This window comes from Siphateles boraxobius, unplaced genomic scaffold (genome assembly GCF_051911475.1).
Source record: "Siphateles boraxobius isolate OS27281-9 unplaced genomic scaffold, OSU_SipBor_1 77, whole genome shotgun sequence".
NCBI classification, from domain to species: Eukaryota; Metazoa; Chordata; class Actinopteri; order Cypriniformes; family Leuciscidae; genus Siphateles; species Siphateles boraxobius.
Genome location: NW_027509205.1, coordinates 20302566 through 20320331, shown reverse-complemented (window position 1 = coordinate 20320331; position 17766 = coordinate 20302566). Strand labels below are relative to the sequence as shown.

The 17766-nt window shown below is 44.5% G+C and overlaps 1 protein-coding gene across 1 annotated transcript; it reads right to left on the bottom strand.

The window, feature by feature from the left end:
* Positions 1 to 508: 508 nt before the first annotated feature.
* myl9a (myosin, light chain 9a, regulatory) lies at positions 509 to 16184 on the bottom strand. Its single transcript, XM_077219066.1, has 5 exons — positions 16023 to 16184; positions 14544 to 14750; positions 11523 to 11684; positions 10762 to 10972; positions 509 to 691 (listed from the first exon to the last, which is right to left on the bottom strand). Exons 2-4 carry the CDS (start codon positions 14728 to 14730, stop codon positions 10797 to 10799), a joined length of 525 nt encoding a protein of 174 aa, XP_077075181.1. The 5' UTR covers positions 14731 to 14750; positions 16023 to 16184; the 3' UTR covers positions 509 to 691; positions 10762 to 10796.
* Positions 16185 to 17766: the final 1582 nt, after the last annotated feature.

The following is a 17766-nucleotide window of genomic DNA, read 5'->3' as shown; positions in this document are numbered from 1 at the left end:
CATTGCTTTTATATTGTTCATGTTCATTTATTATTGTTCAGCACTGTAAAAAAATTATATTATCAATTAATTATCAATGATATTATCAAAAGTCATGACAACATATGTTTTCCTTAAGTCGTCAAAACAATTTAACCAATTGGAAAAAAAAAATTTTGTTCAAGTTTAAACCAAATGCAAGTTTTTTTTTAATTAGTTGAAATTACTTTTTGATTATATTTAAAAATTTAAGGCAGCAACTTTTTTTTTTAATTTTCACATTTTTCTTTTTACTTTCAAAGTTCAGTTTTTTTTTACAGTGAGTCCATCTCATGAAATCTTGGCTCATATTTCACCGATTTTGTAGTAAAATGGGATTGAATTGTTTGTTTTAAAAGCTGGAAAACATATTTATCTTGTGTTTAATTTTGTGTGATGATGCAGAAATACTTTGTATTTCTATTTAAAATGATGCTTGTATTGGCCTAAGTGCCGATCCGTTTGCAGAACAAATAATGAGTCATTCAGATTCTTATAGAACCTATTCTGCAATGTACAATTTTTATTTTCAATTGAGAAATTCAGCAAAATGACATTGTGGAGATTGGACTTCTTGGTATCTTTTTTGATAACTTCATATCTTTAACTTCATGTTAAGAAATGTTTTTGTCTTCTGCAGATTCAGTCTGTTAACTTACACAGGTGATTTTATCTGGAGAGACAAAGAAAGAAAACAGATCAAATACTGGATCTTTATTTTGTGAAGTATGTGCAAAACTCACCACCACATTGTGAAATATATGATAGTGGTTTTTAGTGCATTGCAGTGTGTTTTCCTATAGTTTCCTACAGGGATGATGTCAAAACCCGGAAAACTGAGTGCCAGTTCACACAGAACATATTTGCTCTTAAAGACGCGAGAAACAGGTCAGTATAACGAAAGGAACCGCAAGCCGCTCTGAGCGCCGTGTCAGACTTTACAAAAGACAATTAACACTTAAAGATATGGGAAGCCAGAAGGGTCAGAATTACCCAATAGATTAATCGTGTTTACATCCAAAACGCCTTATTTGACCAACACAATCTCATGGAAGTGCGTATCTATACCACAAATGTTATTTCTCATGCCATTTATACGGCAAAAATGTTTTTTGCGCGCATATGCTACGCACTGAAAACACCTTGGTTAGTATTAGGGATGGGCAGTGCGTATCATATGCACGCAAAACTATTTTTGGCGTATAAATATCATGAGAAAAAACATTTGTTGTATAGATTCGCACTTTCATGAGATCGGGCTATTTGAAATAAAATTGGTTGTAGCGGTGTCAAATATGCTCCAAACGCTGTACAAATAAGTGTGAATTAGACGGCGCTTTATTGTTTGTGAAAAGCGACGCTTTTTATGGCGTTTGGCTTGCCACAAGACAAACTGGCTGTTCTAATTCCTTGTAGTAGGCTATGATGAGCCAAGTTTGATAAGTTTAAAATGTTCTCACCCAATCTATGATGGCCTAAGTCAGCAACACGATGCTTTTGAACAATATCCATATTTATAACTTTATCGACTACAATAAGTTTCAACAGACGGCCATACTCCTCGATTTACGGCGATAGAGTAAACCTTGACCTGACGCTATACGTATTGACGAACACGGAAGCGCAGAGGATAGAGCAAAACAAAACACCAGTCAGGAATTAGAAGTCTAAAACGAGAGTTTTTAAAGAAATATGTCAGAGGATTTCGATAGAAGAGAAGAGGAGCTTGAGGTTGTTGCCCAGACCTATTTGTTTGAACCGCGAGAGGCATCAAAGCTCACACTACTCCTACATCGCGTCAGGGGTTACGCTCAGTGTTGTATAAAGTTCTTGAAAGCAATACTTGAGTAAAAGTACAAGTATCGTCCTAGAAAAAGACTTTGGTAGAAGTGAAAGTTACCTTTTAGAATATTACTTAAGTAAAAGTCTTAAAGTATCTGATATATACTGTACTTACGTATCAAAAGTAATTTTCTGATATTTAATGTACTTAAAGGGTAAGTTCGCGTTTTACAAGTAAAGCCCTGTATTAAGATCGTTTCTGATGAAATCGAACGGTTAAGATTAAAATTTTGACAAATGCTGCTGTTCCGAGAATTTTAGGTTTTTGTGTTAGCATCCCCCACACCTCAACAATGGTTTCATAGGTGCATTGGAACAATCAATCATAAAAACGCATTAAACTTTAGTTTACAAAGACGTGAAACTCACCGAGTGGTCTGGGGTGTTCACTGATATGCTCACGCAAAAATCGCTGCAAAAGATGCTTTCCAACAGGTGTTTTACCATTCGTTGTAAAACTGTGGACCTATTTTTCCAACGCCTCACAACCGGACATTCTTCCAAAAACTACGATAAAACCTGTTGGAAAGCATCTTTTGCAGCGATTTGTGTGAGCATATCAGTGAACACCCCAGACCACTCGGTGAGTTTCACGTCTTTGTAAACTAAAGTTTAATGCGTTTATATGAATGATTGTTCCAATGCCCCTATGAAACCATTGTATAGGTGGGGGGGTGCCAAAAACCTAAAATTCTCGGGACAGCAGCATGTCCAAATTTTAATCTTAACCGTTCGATTTCATCAGAAACGATCTTAAAACAGGGCTTTACTTGTAAAACGCCGAACTTATCCTTTAAGTATTTGAAGTAAAAGTAAATTTTGTTTTTTTCAAGCAAGCGGTTAGAACTTTGATTGTGAACTTTATTGTGGCCCTTCGAAAGGGAACAACTCGGTTACTATCGTAACCTCAGTTCCCTGAGAGAGGGAACGAGTATTGCGTAGCCGGCCGCACTATAGTAACCTGGCGAGTTGTCGCTTCAGTCGTTAAACCTGCTATAATGGCGAATTCAGGGGACTATTATAGGCTAAGGCCACGCCCCCTTGGCGGGCTCTGACGTGTAATGACGTAGGGCTAGCTCATTGGTCGCACGTCAGAGGCGCCCGCGCCATTGGATGTGCAGTTGCCGCAGCACAGCCGATGAGCGAGCCAGACGCTCAATGTGCTAGCTGTGCAGCTGCAAATGCGAAAAAAAGTTAAAAAGTTGACATACATTTAAAAGTGAAAGTTGACATAAATTTAAAAGTGAAAGTTGATATAAATTTAAAAGTGAAAGTTGACAAATTTAAAAGTGAAAGTTGACATAAATTTAAATAGCGAAGTAAAGTACAGATACGTGAACTTTCTACTCAAGTACAGTAACGAAGTATTTGTACTCCGTTACATTACAACACTGGTTACGCTTTTGGATTAAAGGTAGCCTACTCTAAGCAATGTCGGGCGATGGATGAGGAGGAGGGAGGGTCGAGCTAGCCTCCGTTTCGTTTGACAATACAAGAACAACAAGAAGTGACGTTTAAAGTATTGTCAAACAAAACGGAGGCTAGCTCGACCCTCCCTCCTCCTCATCCGCACACTAAACCCCCAAACCCCGCCCCCAAATCCTTCTTGTCGGTTATTGGCTGGAACAGTTTGTTATGTCTAGTGGTGTGGGTTAGCCCAGTTTGTTTTTGTTGTCTTTTGTGGAGCCTGGGGTTTCTGCAGAGACCGCGTTATTTTACAGTGTGTTCAGGGGACAGGCAGCTAGCGGATAGTGAGGAGATGTTTGCTTTATGTGACTAAAAATGTTGGAAACACTTCCTTTTACAGTATTTTAACTTACGTCTACTTACAGTGTACTTACCTAAGAAAGTACTGGGTAATAATGCTTATTTTTACATTGCGTTAACTTACGCGTACTTACAGTGTACTTACCTAAGAAAGTACTGGGTAATATAAGGTAAGTACATGGGTTAAGGTTAGGTTTAGGGGTAGCTTCAGGTTCAGTACCTAGTTATTGTAATTACTATAATATGTACATAGTATATACATGGGGAACATGACTGTAAAAGGAAGCGTTACCAAAATGTTTTGGCCTAAAAAACGTGTGACATCGCTTAGAGTACCTTTAAGTCGACTTGCCTAGGCCGTCTGCCGGAAACTAGTTGTTCTAGTTTATAAAGTTTTAAATAAGGATATTTTTTTCCTACAAAAACCCATCACTTTTCTTTATTAACCACCTTGGATTAATCAATCCATATGGATTACTTTTATGATGGATGGATGCACTTTTTAGTCCTTCAAAACCAGGACCGCCATTGACTACTATTATAAAGCTTGGACGAGCCAGGATATATTTTTTAATATAACTCCGATTGTGTTTGTCCGAAAGAAGATAGTCATATACCTGATTGAGGGTGAGTAAATCATTGGATAATGATTAGTGCGTTCATTTTTATTGCGTTTATATTGAAAAACAGTAGAAATGTAGCGCAGTGGAATAAAAAAATACATGTATTGTGTGAACGGCCAGTAATTGCCACTGGTTCCCTCTAAATTTGTTTCTATTGTTTAAAAAAAAAGTTTTGTCCTACAACGGAAACTGCACACACTCACATCCAAAACGCCCTCCTAGTTACTTATAAAAAAACATAGCCTACATTTTTAAAAAAATAAACTACAGCTTCAAAATTTGCTTTCTAGTTTCTAGATAGTGTGTAGTTTACATTGTAGAGCAAAACGTTCAAGTAACAAGTTATCAAGTTATGTTTACCACAGACCTTATATTGAAAACGTCTCGGTTACATATGGTAACCCTCGTTCCCTGAGGGAGGGAACGGAGACGTAGGTCATGACTGACCAATAGGAATCTCGCTAGAGAGGCCAATCTACTTCGAGTGAAACTAAAACAAGCCAATACACATTGGCGTGCAATCATTTGCATCAGCTGCGCGCCCTCGTTAGCGCGGGTATAAACGAGCAGCTGGTGCGATTGCACACTAGTTTTTTGCTGAGGAGCCAAGCCTGAGAAGCTGGCCGCCCCGGCGGGCGGCAGCGGATGTGGCGACGGGACCTATGTCTCCGTTCCCTCCCTCAGGGAACGAGGGTTACCATATGTATCCGAGACGTTCCCTATCGGTCAGTCACTACAACGTAGGTCATGACTGACCAATAGGAATCCCTACCAAAGCGCCACAGCCGCTGCACCCCATCCAGCGCCCCCGTGCAGGCCTCTACACCTTCTTGCCTGGAAGGACGATAGGCGGAGGCTTACACAGAGTGAGTCTGACACTGTTGTTCCGTAATAACCCATACAGTGAGATATTGGATAACACTGGGAAAGCGTGCCCTTTCTGTTTAGGAAGGAACGCTGCGGAAGCCACTTCTTCAAAGAGTTATGTGGAAATGCATATGGACTAACCCGAAGGCTGTACTGCATATGAAATAAAGGGTGACTTAGCCCAAGGGAAAGACACGGGCTTCCGATAGGAGCAGCCGTGGAATATACACATATGGGATCCCCGTAGGGTCACACAAATGGAACCCAGCCCAGATCCGGTTCTCAAGGATTCAGCGGATAAGGGCCTGGCGCCGGACGCTCCGCCAAGTCCGGGCCGAGGGGTTTTGGAGGACTCAACAGGTTTTACTCTGGAGCAATAAGGGTGCACAGTAGGGTGCAGCAAGCCGACAGAGCCAGACCTCTCAGTGCTTCTACCCGTCTAGGGTGAGAACACGGGAGGACACCGGCTCTACACGTAGGCTATAGTATCTAGCGAACGTGTTGGGTCTGCCTCCTCCAAAGGCAGCGCTTGCAGGTTCACTACCTGGTCTTTGAAGGGAGTGGTAGGAACCTTGGGCACATAGCCAGGCCGGGGTCTTAGTACCACGTGGCTGCCACCCGGCCCGAACTCTAGGCACGATTCGTCGACCGAAAATGCGTGCAGGTCTCCTACCCTCTTGACAGAGGCCAGTGCAACCAGCAGCAAAGTCTTCATGGAAAGAAGCTTTAAGTCTACTGACTGCAGAGGCTCAAAGGGAACATCCTGAAGTGCTCGAAGCACCAGGGAAAGATCCCAAGAGGGTATGGAGGGGGGTCGAGGAGGATTTAATCGTCTCGCCCCCCTAAGAAACCTGACGACCAGGTCGTGCTTTCCCACTGCTTTGCCATCTATGTGGTCGTGATAAGCTGAAATAGCGGCAGCATGTACTTTGAGGGTGGAGGGAGACAGTCTACGCTCCAACCCCTGCTGCAAGAAGGAAAGCACAGACCCTATCGGACATCTTCGGGGGTCTTCTCGGCGAGAAGAACACCACTTGACGAACAGGTTCCACTTCAGGGCGTAAACACGTCTCGTGGACGGCGCCCGTGCTGAAGTGATGGTGTTAAGTACCTCAGGGGGTAAGTCACCTAAAACCTCCGCGTCCCGTCCAGGGACCAGACATGGAGTTTCCAGAGGTCTGGATGCGGGTGCCATAGGGTGCCCCGTCTCTGAGTCAGAAGGTCCTTCCTCAGAGGAATGGGCCAGGGAGGGACTGTCACAAGGAGCATGAGTTCTGGGAACCAAGTCCGGGTGGGCCAATAGGGAGCCACCAGAAGGACCTGCTCCTCGTCCTCCCTGACTTTGCACAGTGTCTGCGCAAGTAGGCTCACTGGGGGAAACGCATATTTGCGAAGGCCCCGGGGCCAGCTGTGTGCCAGTGCGTCCGTGCCGAGTGTTCCCTCGGTCAGGGAGTAAAACAGCTGGCAGTGGGAGGTCTCTGAGGAGGCAAACAGGTCTACCTGAGCCTCCCCGAACTCTCTCCAGATCAGCTGAACCGCCTGGGGGTGGAGTCGCCATTCTCCCGGGAGCACAGCTCGTGATAGCTCGTCGGCCACACGGTTGAGCAAGCCGGGGACATACATGGCTCGAAGCAACCTCAGATGCTTCTGACTCCAGAGGAGGAGATGGCGGGCGAGTTGCGACATGCGACGGGAGCGTAGACCACCTTGTCGGTTGATGTACGCAACGGTCACAGTGTTGTCCGTACGGACCAGCACGTCCCTGCCCTGTAGCCGTCTTTTCAAGCGGGTCAGGGCGAGATGTACTGATAGCAACTCGAGGCAGTTGATGTGCCAACGCAGTTGAGGGTCCGTCCTCACCCCTGACACCTTGCTGCCCGTTGTACGTGGCACCCCAGCCGTTGGCAGAGGCATCTGTGAATACCACAGCATGCCTGGACACCTGTTCCAAGGGGACTCCTGCCCGCAGGAACGAGGGGTCTGACCACGGGCTGAAGGTCTGGCGGCACGCCGGTGTGATTGCCACCCGGTGAGTGCCATGACGCCACGCCCATCTCAGGACTCGGCCGTGAAGCCAGTGCTGAAGCGGTCTCATATGTAGCAGGCCGAGCGGGGTTACCGCTGATGCTGCTGCCATATGCCCCAGGAGCCTCTGAAAGAGTTTCAGTGGGACCGCTGTCCTGCCCTTGAACGTGTTCAAGCAGTTCAGCACCGACTGAGCACGCTGCTCTGTGAGGCGCGCTGTCTGGGCGACCGAATCCAACTCCATACCGAGAAAAGAGATCCTCTGCACAGGGGAGAGTTTGCTCTTTTCCCAGTTGACCTGAAGACCCAACTGGCTGAGGTGCCTGAGCACTAGGTCCCTGTGTTCGCATAGCTGATCTCGAGAGTGTGCTAGTATGAGCCAGTCGTCAAGATAGTTGAGGATGCGAACGCCCTGTTCTCTCATGGGAACAAGGGCCCCCTCCGTGACTTTCGTGAAGACACGGGGGGACAGGGACAGCCCGAAGGGTAGGACTTTGTACTGATATGCTCGACCCTCGAACGCAAAGCGCAGAAATGGCCTGTGTCGAGGAAGAATCGAGACATAAAAGTACGCGTCCTTCAGGTCGATCGCTGCAAACCAATCTTGGGGACGGATACATTCGAAAATGCGTCTCTGCGTGAGCATTTTGAACGGTAGCTTGTGGAGGCTCCGATTCAAAACTCGCAGATCCAAGATCGGTCGTAACCCACCACCTTTCTTGGGTACAATGAAGTAGGGACTGTAGTGCCCTGACCTCATATCGGCTGGAGGGACCGGCTCTATCGCATCCTTCGCCAGTAGGACTGCGATCTCCGCACGCAAGACATGGGCATCGGCTGCTCTCACTGTAGTGGAGTGGATGGCCCGAAACTTGGGGGGACGCCGGGCGAACTGAATCGCATAGCCGAGCCTGATGGTTCGAATGAGCCAGCGAGACGGCCTGGGGAGCGCTAACCAGGCTCGCAGAGACCGTACAAGCGGGACCAAAGGGACCGTAGGCGTACCCGGAGTGGGGCAGCGAGGTGGAACACAGGGACGCAGCTCGGGAGGCTCTCTCTGGGAGGCGCCCGTAGCGGGGTCTGAGTGTGCTGTGCAGCACTTACCTGGTTCCACGGGGCAGGAGGTGCGGGAGGCGGCTCGATGGCGTTCTCGGACCGTACGCAGCTGCCGGCTGGCGATAGAAGAGGCGGATGAGAGTGGTGAGGATTCTGACCCCCCACTACTCTCCGGGCCCTCTTCGGACCCAGAGATGATAGAAACTGCTCTTTTATTGAAAATTTGGGTACCGCTGGTTTTAAGGCCAGCGGCGGAACACAAACAAAACGAAACAAAGGATTTTCCACCCGGCCCTCTTCCGGGGGAGGGAGCGATGCAGTCATCGTCTCCTGGAGAGCAGTCCCTTCCACCTCTGGGTCGCCCGTCCTAGGGCCGCTTACCTTTGGCTTTGCCGCCCCTCTTGGCGGGGGCCTGGACGGGCGGGGCGCCCTGCCTGCGACTGGCTCCACGGTGCCGCTTGGATGGAGGCTGCTGCTGCGGCGCGGGAGCAGGGGCAGACGCAGGCGGACGCCCACGGCGACGAGCAGACCGAGGAGCCGCGGGCGGTGGGGTGGAGGCAGCAGCTGACCGCCGCGGCAAGATGTGTCTAATGGCCTCAGTCTGCTTCTGTACAGCCGAGAACTGCTGGGCGAAGTTCTCGACCGCGTCGCCGAAGAGGCCGGTCTGGGACACGGGGGAGTTAAGGAACCTGATCTTGTCGGTCTCCCGCATGTCAGCCAGACACAGCCAGAGGTGGCGTTCCTGGACCACCAGTGTGGACATCGCACGACCCACTGACCGCGCAGTGACCTTCGTCGCACGGAGCGCGAGGTCAGTTGCGGCACGAAGTTCTTGGAGAACTTGTGGATCATGACCACCCTCGTGCAGGTCCTTCAGTGCCTTAGCCTGATGAACCTGCAACAACGCCATGGCGTGCATGGCAGAGGCAGCTTCCCCACAGGCCTTGTAAGCCTTGCCGGTCAGGTCCGACGAGTACTTACAAGCCCGGGAAGGAAGACACGGTTCTCCACGCCAAGTGGAGTTAGGGCACAGTTGCATAGCAACGGCCCGTTCCACTGGCGGGATACGCGTGTATCCCTTAGCTGCCCCGCCATCAAGGGTGGTGAGGGAGGAGGATCCACCGAGACGGTTTCTGGCAGTAAAAGGTGCCGTCCACGTCCCTGTGAGCTCCTCATGCACTTCCGGGAAGAAAGGCACTGGGGTGGGTTGCTGAGAACCAGCGCGCGCCACCCCGAGATACCAATCGTCCAACCTCGAGGGCTCGGGACACGGTGGAGGGTTCCACACGAGGCCGATCCTGTTGGCGGCCCGGGAAAGCATGGCCATCATCTCCGGGTCCGACTCGGGCACCGCTGGCACACCTGAAGGAGGCAGCGGCTCCGAGCCGTCGTCCGCGGAGAGGTCTGACCCACCCTCCGATGCAGCGATCGACATCTGGTCGTCGCAGGGAGCGCCGAACGAAACGACCGGTACACATCTCGAGGACGGTCCAGAACGTTCCGTTGGCAGCTCAACTGGTTGCGGAGCATGAGAGGAGTGAGGGTTCCTAGGGGGTTGGTTCCCCGAAGGAAGCGCGCTCACTGTAATCCTCAGGTCACCCGTGTCACTGCCCGAAGCAACCCGCGAAGGGGGGTTGGAACGAGGTGCAGGCACGGGGACTCCGCCCCTTTGCAGGAACGTGAGTCTCGACCTCAGCTCCGAGATGGTCATCTTCCCACAATGGGTACATGACTCATCCACGAACTCTGCCTGTGCGTGTTCGAGGCCCAGACACACAAGGCAGCGATCGTGACCATCCCGCGACCCCAGGTAACGACCGCATCCAGAAACACACAGATAGAATGTCATCTTGAAAAAGACGCAAACTATCTGTGTAAGCTCTTTTAGAGACTGCTCTCCTTGGTGCTGAAGCACGCAGGGGAACGGTCACAGCGAACACAGACAGGAATGTGCACCTGTCTGTGCGCGATTCTCTCTCGCTGGTCTTACCAGCCGTAAAAACGGCCGTTGAGCGCTTTAATCGCGCACCTTACCAGCCGTAAAAACGGCCGTTGAGCGCTTTAACCGCGCACCTTACCAGCCGTGTAAACAGCTTTTTTGTTTGCTCAGTTTTAAAACAACAAACAAAGAAGAGAGAGAGAGAAGAGAAAAAGACCGCTCGCGCTGTTGTGCCGTCACGCCCGCACCAAAGTGGAGAGATCCAGAAGAGGCTTGCTTTCAAATTCACTCTGTTCAGCATACGAAGTGCTTGGCTCCGAAGCAAAAAGCTAGTGTGCAATCGCACCAGCTGCTCGTTTATACCCGCGCTAACGAGGGCGCGCAGCTGATGCAAATGATTGCACGCCAATGTGTATTGGCTTGTTTTAGTTTCACTCGAAGTAGATTGGCCTCTCTAGCGAGATTCCTATTGGTCAGTCATGACCTACGTTGTAGTGACTGACCGATAGGGGACCTCCATTATAAAAACGCATAGAAAAATCTACAGGGAACCACTGGTGATAAAGTGATAAAACTGAACTACTAGATCATCAAAATCATTAGATGTAAGGGATCAGTACCTACATAATAAGTTGCTAAATTAATCTGGCTGCTGGTTTTTACATGTCGTCCTTGTCTTTAGCGCCGTGTTTGAGGATGCGAGTGAACTCGACGTAGTTGAAGTTCCCTTTCTTGTCGATTGGCGCCTCTCGGAAGAGCTCGTCCACTTCTTCATCTGTGAAACGATCACCCATGGTGGTCAGCAGCTCTCGGAGATGATCCTCGTGGATGAAACCTGTTACAGACGGAAGATTTCAGGCTGTCTGGCTGCTTTATATCAAGATCACAACCATTTAAGAGCTCAGTTTAAAAAAAAAACGTTTTAAAATACTTCAGGGTCAGTCTACTAACAACAAAAAGTAATCATTTATTAAAATTTTGTTGAAAAAAATACATTTTATGGTTTTAGTTAGTTAACTATAATAATCATGTTTAGATTTTAGGAATAATATGGTTTTAGTCATATTTCAAGGTCAAATTTAAGCCGAAAATCAAAAGAAAAATATTCATTTAAAAATATATATATATATATATATTGTGCATTTTTGCTATTATTTCTTAGACTTGTACCTTTAACCTATGCTGTACATTTGAATATGAACTATTCAAGAAGCTGTTACTGTCATTTAACTCTGTCAAAACTGTCAATCCTGTGAACTTTATGAGGGAATAATTACACCCCATCATATTAAAATGCATTAATTTAGCTTGAGATGCATGGTGCAATGCAGTTTATTAACACTTGAACACGTTATTTGTCTGCCAGATTAAAGTCCTCGCTGTACCAGAAGCGTCTTCATCGAAGCATGTGAAGGCGTTTCGTATGACGTCTTCAGGGTCAGTCCCGTTCAGGCGTTCTCCAAACATGGTGAGGAACATGGTGAAGTTGATGGGACCTGGAGCTTCACTCATCATTCCCTCCAGATACTCGTCAGACGGGTTCTTCCCTGGATCAAACAATCACATCGATATAAACACACACACACACACACACACACACACACACACACACACACACACACACACACACACACACACACACACACACACACACACACACACACACACACACACACACACACACATTCCAGTGTGGTTGATGACAATGGTTGATATTGTGTATGTTATTTGGCCTGCAAAATATTACTGACAAAATACATTATTGGAGGAATCCTATAAAACCTCATCTTACATAAGGTCATATTTCAGCCCAAAATCAAGAGGAAAACAAAACCTATTTAAAAAACAATTAGGGGAAAAAGATATTATTGCATTGATCTTACGAACCCTGTTCTTACTCTCAGGCTAAATTCAAAAGAAAATGAAGCATATTTAAAAAAAAAAAAAGAAAGAAAATATTTATGATATATACGCTCACCTAAAGGATTATTAGGAACGCCATACTAATACTGTGTTTGACCCCCTTTCGCCTTCAGAACTGCCTTAATTCTACGTGCCATTGATTCAACAAGGTGCTGAAAGCATTCTTTAGAAATGTTGGCCCATATTGATAGGATAGCATCTTGCAGTTGATGGAGATTTGTGGGATGCACACAAACAATGCTCAGGTAGGCCGTGGCATTTAAACGATGCCCAATTGGCACTAAGGGGCCTAAAGTGTGCCGAGAAAACATCCCCCACACCATTACACCACCACCACCAGCCTGCACAGTGGTAACAAGGCATGATGGATCCATGTTCTCATTCTGTTTACGCCAAATTCTGACTCTACCATATGAATGTCTCAACAGAAATCGAGACTCATCAGACCAGGCAACATTTTTCCAGTCTTCAACTGTCCAATTTTGGCGAGCTCTTGCAAATTGTAGCCTCTTTTTCCTATTTGTAGTGGAGATGAGTGGTATCCGGTGGGGTCTTCTGCTGTTGTAGCCCATCCGCCTCAAGGTTGTGCGTGTTGTGGCTTCACAAATGCTTTGCTGCATACCTCGGTTGTAACGAGTAGTTATTTCAGTCAAAGTTGCTCTTCTATCAGCTTGAATCAGTCGGCCCATTCTCCACTGACCTCTAGCATCAACAAGGCATTTTCGCCCACAGGACTGCCGCATACTGGATGTTTTTCCCTTTTCACACCATTCTTTGTAAACCCTAGAAATGGTTGTGCGAGAAAATCCCAGTAACTGAGCAGATTGTGAAATACTCAGACCGGCCCGTCTGGCACCAACAACCATGCCAATCATATTTCAGCCCAAAATCAAGAGAAAAACGAAACCTATTTAAAAAACAATTAGGGGAAAAAGATATTATTGCATTGATCTTGCGAACCCTGTTCTTACTCTCAGGCTAAATTCAAAAGAAAATGAAGCATATTTAAAAAAAAAAAAAAAGAAAATATTTATGATATATACGCTCACCTAAAGGATTATTAGGAACGCCATATTAATACTGTGTTTGACCCCCTTTCGCCTTCAGAACTGCCTTAATTCTACGTGCCATTGATTCAACAAGGTGCTGAAAGCATTCTTTAGAAATGTTGGCCCATATTGATAGGATAGCATCTTGCAGTTGATGGAGATTTGTGGGATGCACACAAACAATGCTCAGGTAGGCTGTGGCATTTAAACGATGCCCAATTGGCACTAAGGGGCCTAAAGTGTGCCGAGAAAACATCCCCCACACCATTACACCACCACCACCAGCCTGCACAGTGGTAACAAGGCATGATGGATCCATGTTCTCATTCTGTTTACGCCAAATTCTGACTCTACCATCTGAATGTCTCAACAGAAATCGAGACTCATCAGACCAGGCAACATTTTTCCAGTCTTCAACTGTCCAATTTTGGTGAGCTCTTGCAAATTGTAGCCTCTTTTTCCTATTTGTAGTGGAGATGAGTGGTACCCGGTGGTGTCTTCTGCTGTTGTAGCCCATCCGCCTAAAGGTTGTGCGTGTTGTGGCTTCACAAATGCTTTGCTGCATACCTCGGTTGTAACGAGTGGTTATTTCAGTCAAAGTTGCTCTTCTATCAGCTTGAATCAGTCGGCCCATTCTCCTCTGACCTCTAGCATCAACAAGGCATTTTCGCCCACAGGACTGCCGCATACTGGATGTTTTTCCCTTTTCACACCATTCTTTGTAAACCCTAGAAATGGTTGTGCGAGAAAATCCCAGTAACTGAGCAGATTGTGAAATACTCAGACCGGCCCGTCTGGCACCAACAACCATGCCACTCTCAAAATTGCTTAAATCACTTTTCTTTCCCATTCTGACATTCAGTTTGGAGTTCAGAAGATTGTCTTGACCAGGACCACACCCCTAAATGCATTGAAGCAACTGCCATGTGATTGGTTGATTGGATAATTGCATTAATGAGAAATTGAACAGTTGTTCCTAATAATCCTTTAGGTGAGTGTATATAACTACCTTATATATATACCGGGAAGATTTTAAAATGAGCGCTTCATTCATAAATCCGTAAGATCTTGCCTGCTGTGGAAACACAAACCGGAAGACAGCGAAGAGCTGAAAAGAGGCGGGGCTACATTGTGTACAGTTGACCACGCGCATTTTATAAATGACCCCATTATAGCTATCCAAACGTAAAGTAAAAAAAAAATGTATAGCTATTGACCTATAGAGAGTCCGGAGAATTGCACTGCGGTGGTTTTATTGAGGTGGAGCAAAAAAACGTATGACTAGCTTTTGGTTTATATATATTTATATATAAAATCATAATTCAGCCCTTTGAACCTACACGACCAAAGTAAAAAGAATATACCTCAAAGCATCTGTTGAGTACACTGACGTCATTCCCCATGTTATATAAAACTATTATATATGTATATTACCAAGAGAGGCCAACATGTCGTGCAGATCCTCCTTATCGATGAAGCCGTCTCGGTTCTGATCGATCATGTTAAAGGCCTCCTTGAACTCCTGGATCTGTGATTGGTCGAACATGGCGAAGACGTTGGAGGTGGCCCTCTGCGGGCGCTTCTTTGTGGTCTTTCCTTTGGCACGCTTGGCTGCAGACATTATGACTGGTAGGTTTGGTTCTGCAGAAGGAAGAGATGCGAGATTAAAGTCATTAGAGTCGGCTTATCGCAGTCTGGAGGGAAATGCAATGCAATAGAGCAATGCCATCGACTCATAAGATGGATGAAGTGGTAACACTTTACAATAAGGTTCATTAGTTAACATTAGTTAATGCAGTAAATAACATGAACTAACCATTAACAATATATTTGTTACAGAATTTATTAATATTAGTTAATGTTAATCAAAATATAGCTGTTCTTTGTTAGTTCACGGTGCATTAACTAATACAACCTTTGATTTGAATAATGTAGTAAATGTTAACTTAAATTAATAAATGCTGAAGATGTATTGTTCATTCTTAGTTTGTTAACTAAGGTAGTTAACTAATGTTAACTAACTAACCTTATTGTAAAGTGTCACTGATGAAGTACACTCTAAAAAAATGCTGTGTTGTTTCAATCCATGTTTGGGTCAAATATAGACAAACACAACCGTTGGGTTTAAAATGCATTTTAAACATTTAAATCCAATTTAAATACCCCAACAGGGATATAAAAAACCCAGCATTTTTAGAGCATGTTTTCAATCTTATTCAATGGGCAAATATGTACGAAATGTGTATGAAATATGCATCCAGTCTTATATCATAAAAGTTAGAGGGACATTTGATGCTTTCAACATTAAATTGACATGAATTTTCAAGCTGTTTCAGCAGAATCCTGCGGTGTGACATGCTATGATTCATCTAAAACTTCATTTTTTGTACTGCATGGAATATTTTACTGAAAACTATTTATTTATCAAACCGCAAGGCCAACAAAATCAAGCCAGAAAAGACTGAAAATGGCGACACTTTACAAAACGTCTGATTTGACTTATACATACAGTATATGCACTTTATATACACTTTATTTTAAGGTATCAGTATTACAGTGTAATTACACATTTATGTACTGAGTAATACTATTTAACTACATGTACCAACTATAGGCTTAGGGTTAAATGCATGTAATTATGCATAATTTATAGTTATTACTAACAGACACTTGTAACAGTAAAATAGTGTCACCGATATTTAAACCCAAAATCTTGATGTTGAATTATAAAATGTTTATTGTTATATGTGAACAACAGAACAGAACCCCATTTCAGACTTTCAAATGTAAAATATCATATTAAATCAGTTTTGAAACTATACATGTTCTCTGCCAGTATATTGTTCAGACGGTAACTGTATTACATCTGTTAACAAAACCAACAACGATTGACAGTTCTTAGAGTACGTGTACCTGGTTTAGCTGTTGAAGACGGTAGAGAATGCCGTGTGTGTGTGTGTGTTGGATCTGTTCCTCTTTGGGCTGAAGGGAAGTTTGTTTGGTTTTTCAGGCTTTTCTCCACACCTCCCTGTTCCTGAGCGGCCAATGAGGTCAGCCTCCCGTCTGGAGCCTTTAGCCATACAAGGCAAAGGAATCTGAGAGCCGCAGACCTCGCATATCCTGAGAAACAGCAGAGCGTTTTCACAATGGGCCGGCTCTGGCCAGAACGAGGCCTTATTTAGCAAATAAATGAATAAGTGTGCAGGACAAAAGAAACATTTCCTTTGGCAGGCAGTGCAGATGAAGACCAGGCCGGCTTTCTAAAGTCATTTCAGGCCCTGCTCGGGGATTTGCATTAGAGGGAAAAAAATATGCAAATGTATGAGCTGCTGGCTTGATAACAGAGATATATCTTCGTTCTTCTTCTTCTTCTTAAATATTTATATACACAAATGAATGGAGAGATATATAAATGTTCCTGCTGCAAGCAGTATCTATTGTTTTAAAAAGTAGACTAAACAATACATAAAAAACAGTGTGCACAAAGCTACTGTGTTTATTGAATAAAAAAAACGAGGTGAAGTTACAAAAGTTCACACAGTATTTTTCCATATTTATGTTTTTTTTTAAGAAAGCCAATATCATTGTAAGTCTATACACCAATGTTCAGCTGAACAATGACACTATTGTCTTTTTAGAGCTGCTTTATGGGAGAATTGACCTCTGTTTGCATCATTGAATCATTATTTTCCTGTTTATCCCTGCAAAGCTGCTTAGAAACAATCTGTAGCCTATAGTATAAAGTGCTATAGAAATAAAGGAGACTTGACAATGTCCTTATTAGACTAAACAACATTCATACTCAATACTCAACAAGTATTATAGACAAAGCCTAACCCTTACGAAAATTAACCATGGTTTTACTACAAATTAAACCAAAAAACATGGTTATTATTGTAGTTAAACCATAAATCACAAATTAACCATGGCTTTGCTACACTATAGTAAACATTTGTAGTAAAACGTTCAATCAATCAATCTGCCAAAAAAAACATGGTTGCTACACTTTTACTATAATAAAAAACACGGTTAAGTTTCGTAAGGGAAGGTTTAAGATGTTTTAATTTCATAAAATAATCAATCTACCATCATGATCGCTAGATATTGCACTGCTTTACTGGCACCTCACACTTTCTGATTGATGTAAAGTGTAACCAATTAGATTAGCGCAATAAACCCCGCCCCCCAGCATCTTCATCGCAGTGATTGGTTCAGACGTTGAGCGGCAAATCTTACTGGCTTATCATTATAACAGAAATTCTTCCTACAGAGGGCGCTTTACGGCTCACCGGTCTGATACCTCTATGTCTGATCCATGAATAATGCTCATCTCATAATTTAATCCTCTTTAATAGTGACATTTGTTAACTAAAACTTTAAAAATAGCCAAAACTTAAAAACAAAAATCATTTATTCATACCTGACACACAAATAAAAATGCGCGCAACTCTAAACTACAATTTTTTTTTGAGAAGCCTCAACCAGTTAATCAGCGCTGTGAAAAGTAACTTGTATCACGAGACAACGGGTTTCCCCCCCAGAGGTGTTCTGGACATTTTTGTGCACCTGAATAATGATACTGAGAAACAATAATAGTGTCGAATCGTAAAAAAACACAATGAAAAGTAAAGATAAAATAATTATTATTTACAGCCAT

Excerpts from the sequence above, each read along its gene's own strand:
- myl9a (XM_077219066.1), bottom strand. The coding sequence starts at position 14,730 with ATGTCTGCAGCCAAGCGTGCCAAAGGAAAGACCACAAAGAAGCGCCCG. Across the intron at positions 11,685-14,543 it reads CGACATGTTGGCCTCTCTTG|GGAAGAACCCGTCTGACGAG; the intron begins GTAATATACATA and ends TGTTTGATCCAG. Across the intron at positions 10,973-11,522 it reads CTTCGATGAAGACGCTTCTG|GTTTCATCCACGAGGATCAT; the intron begins GTACAGCGAGGA and ends CGTCTGTAACAG.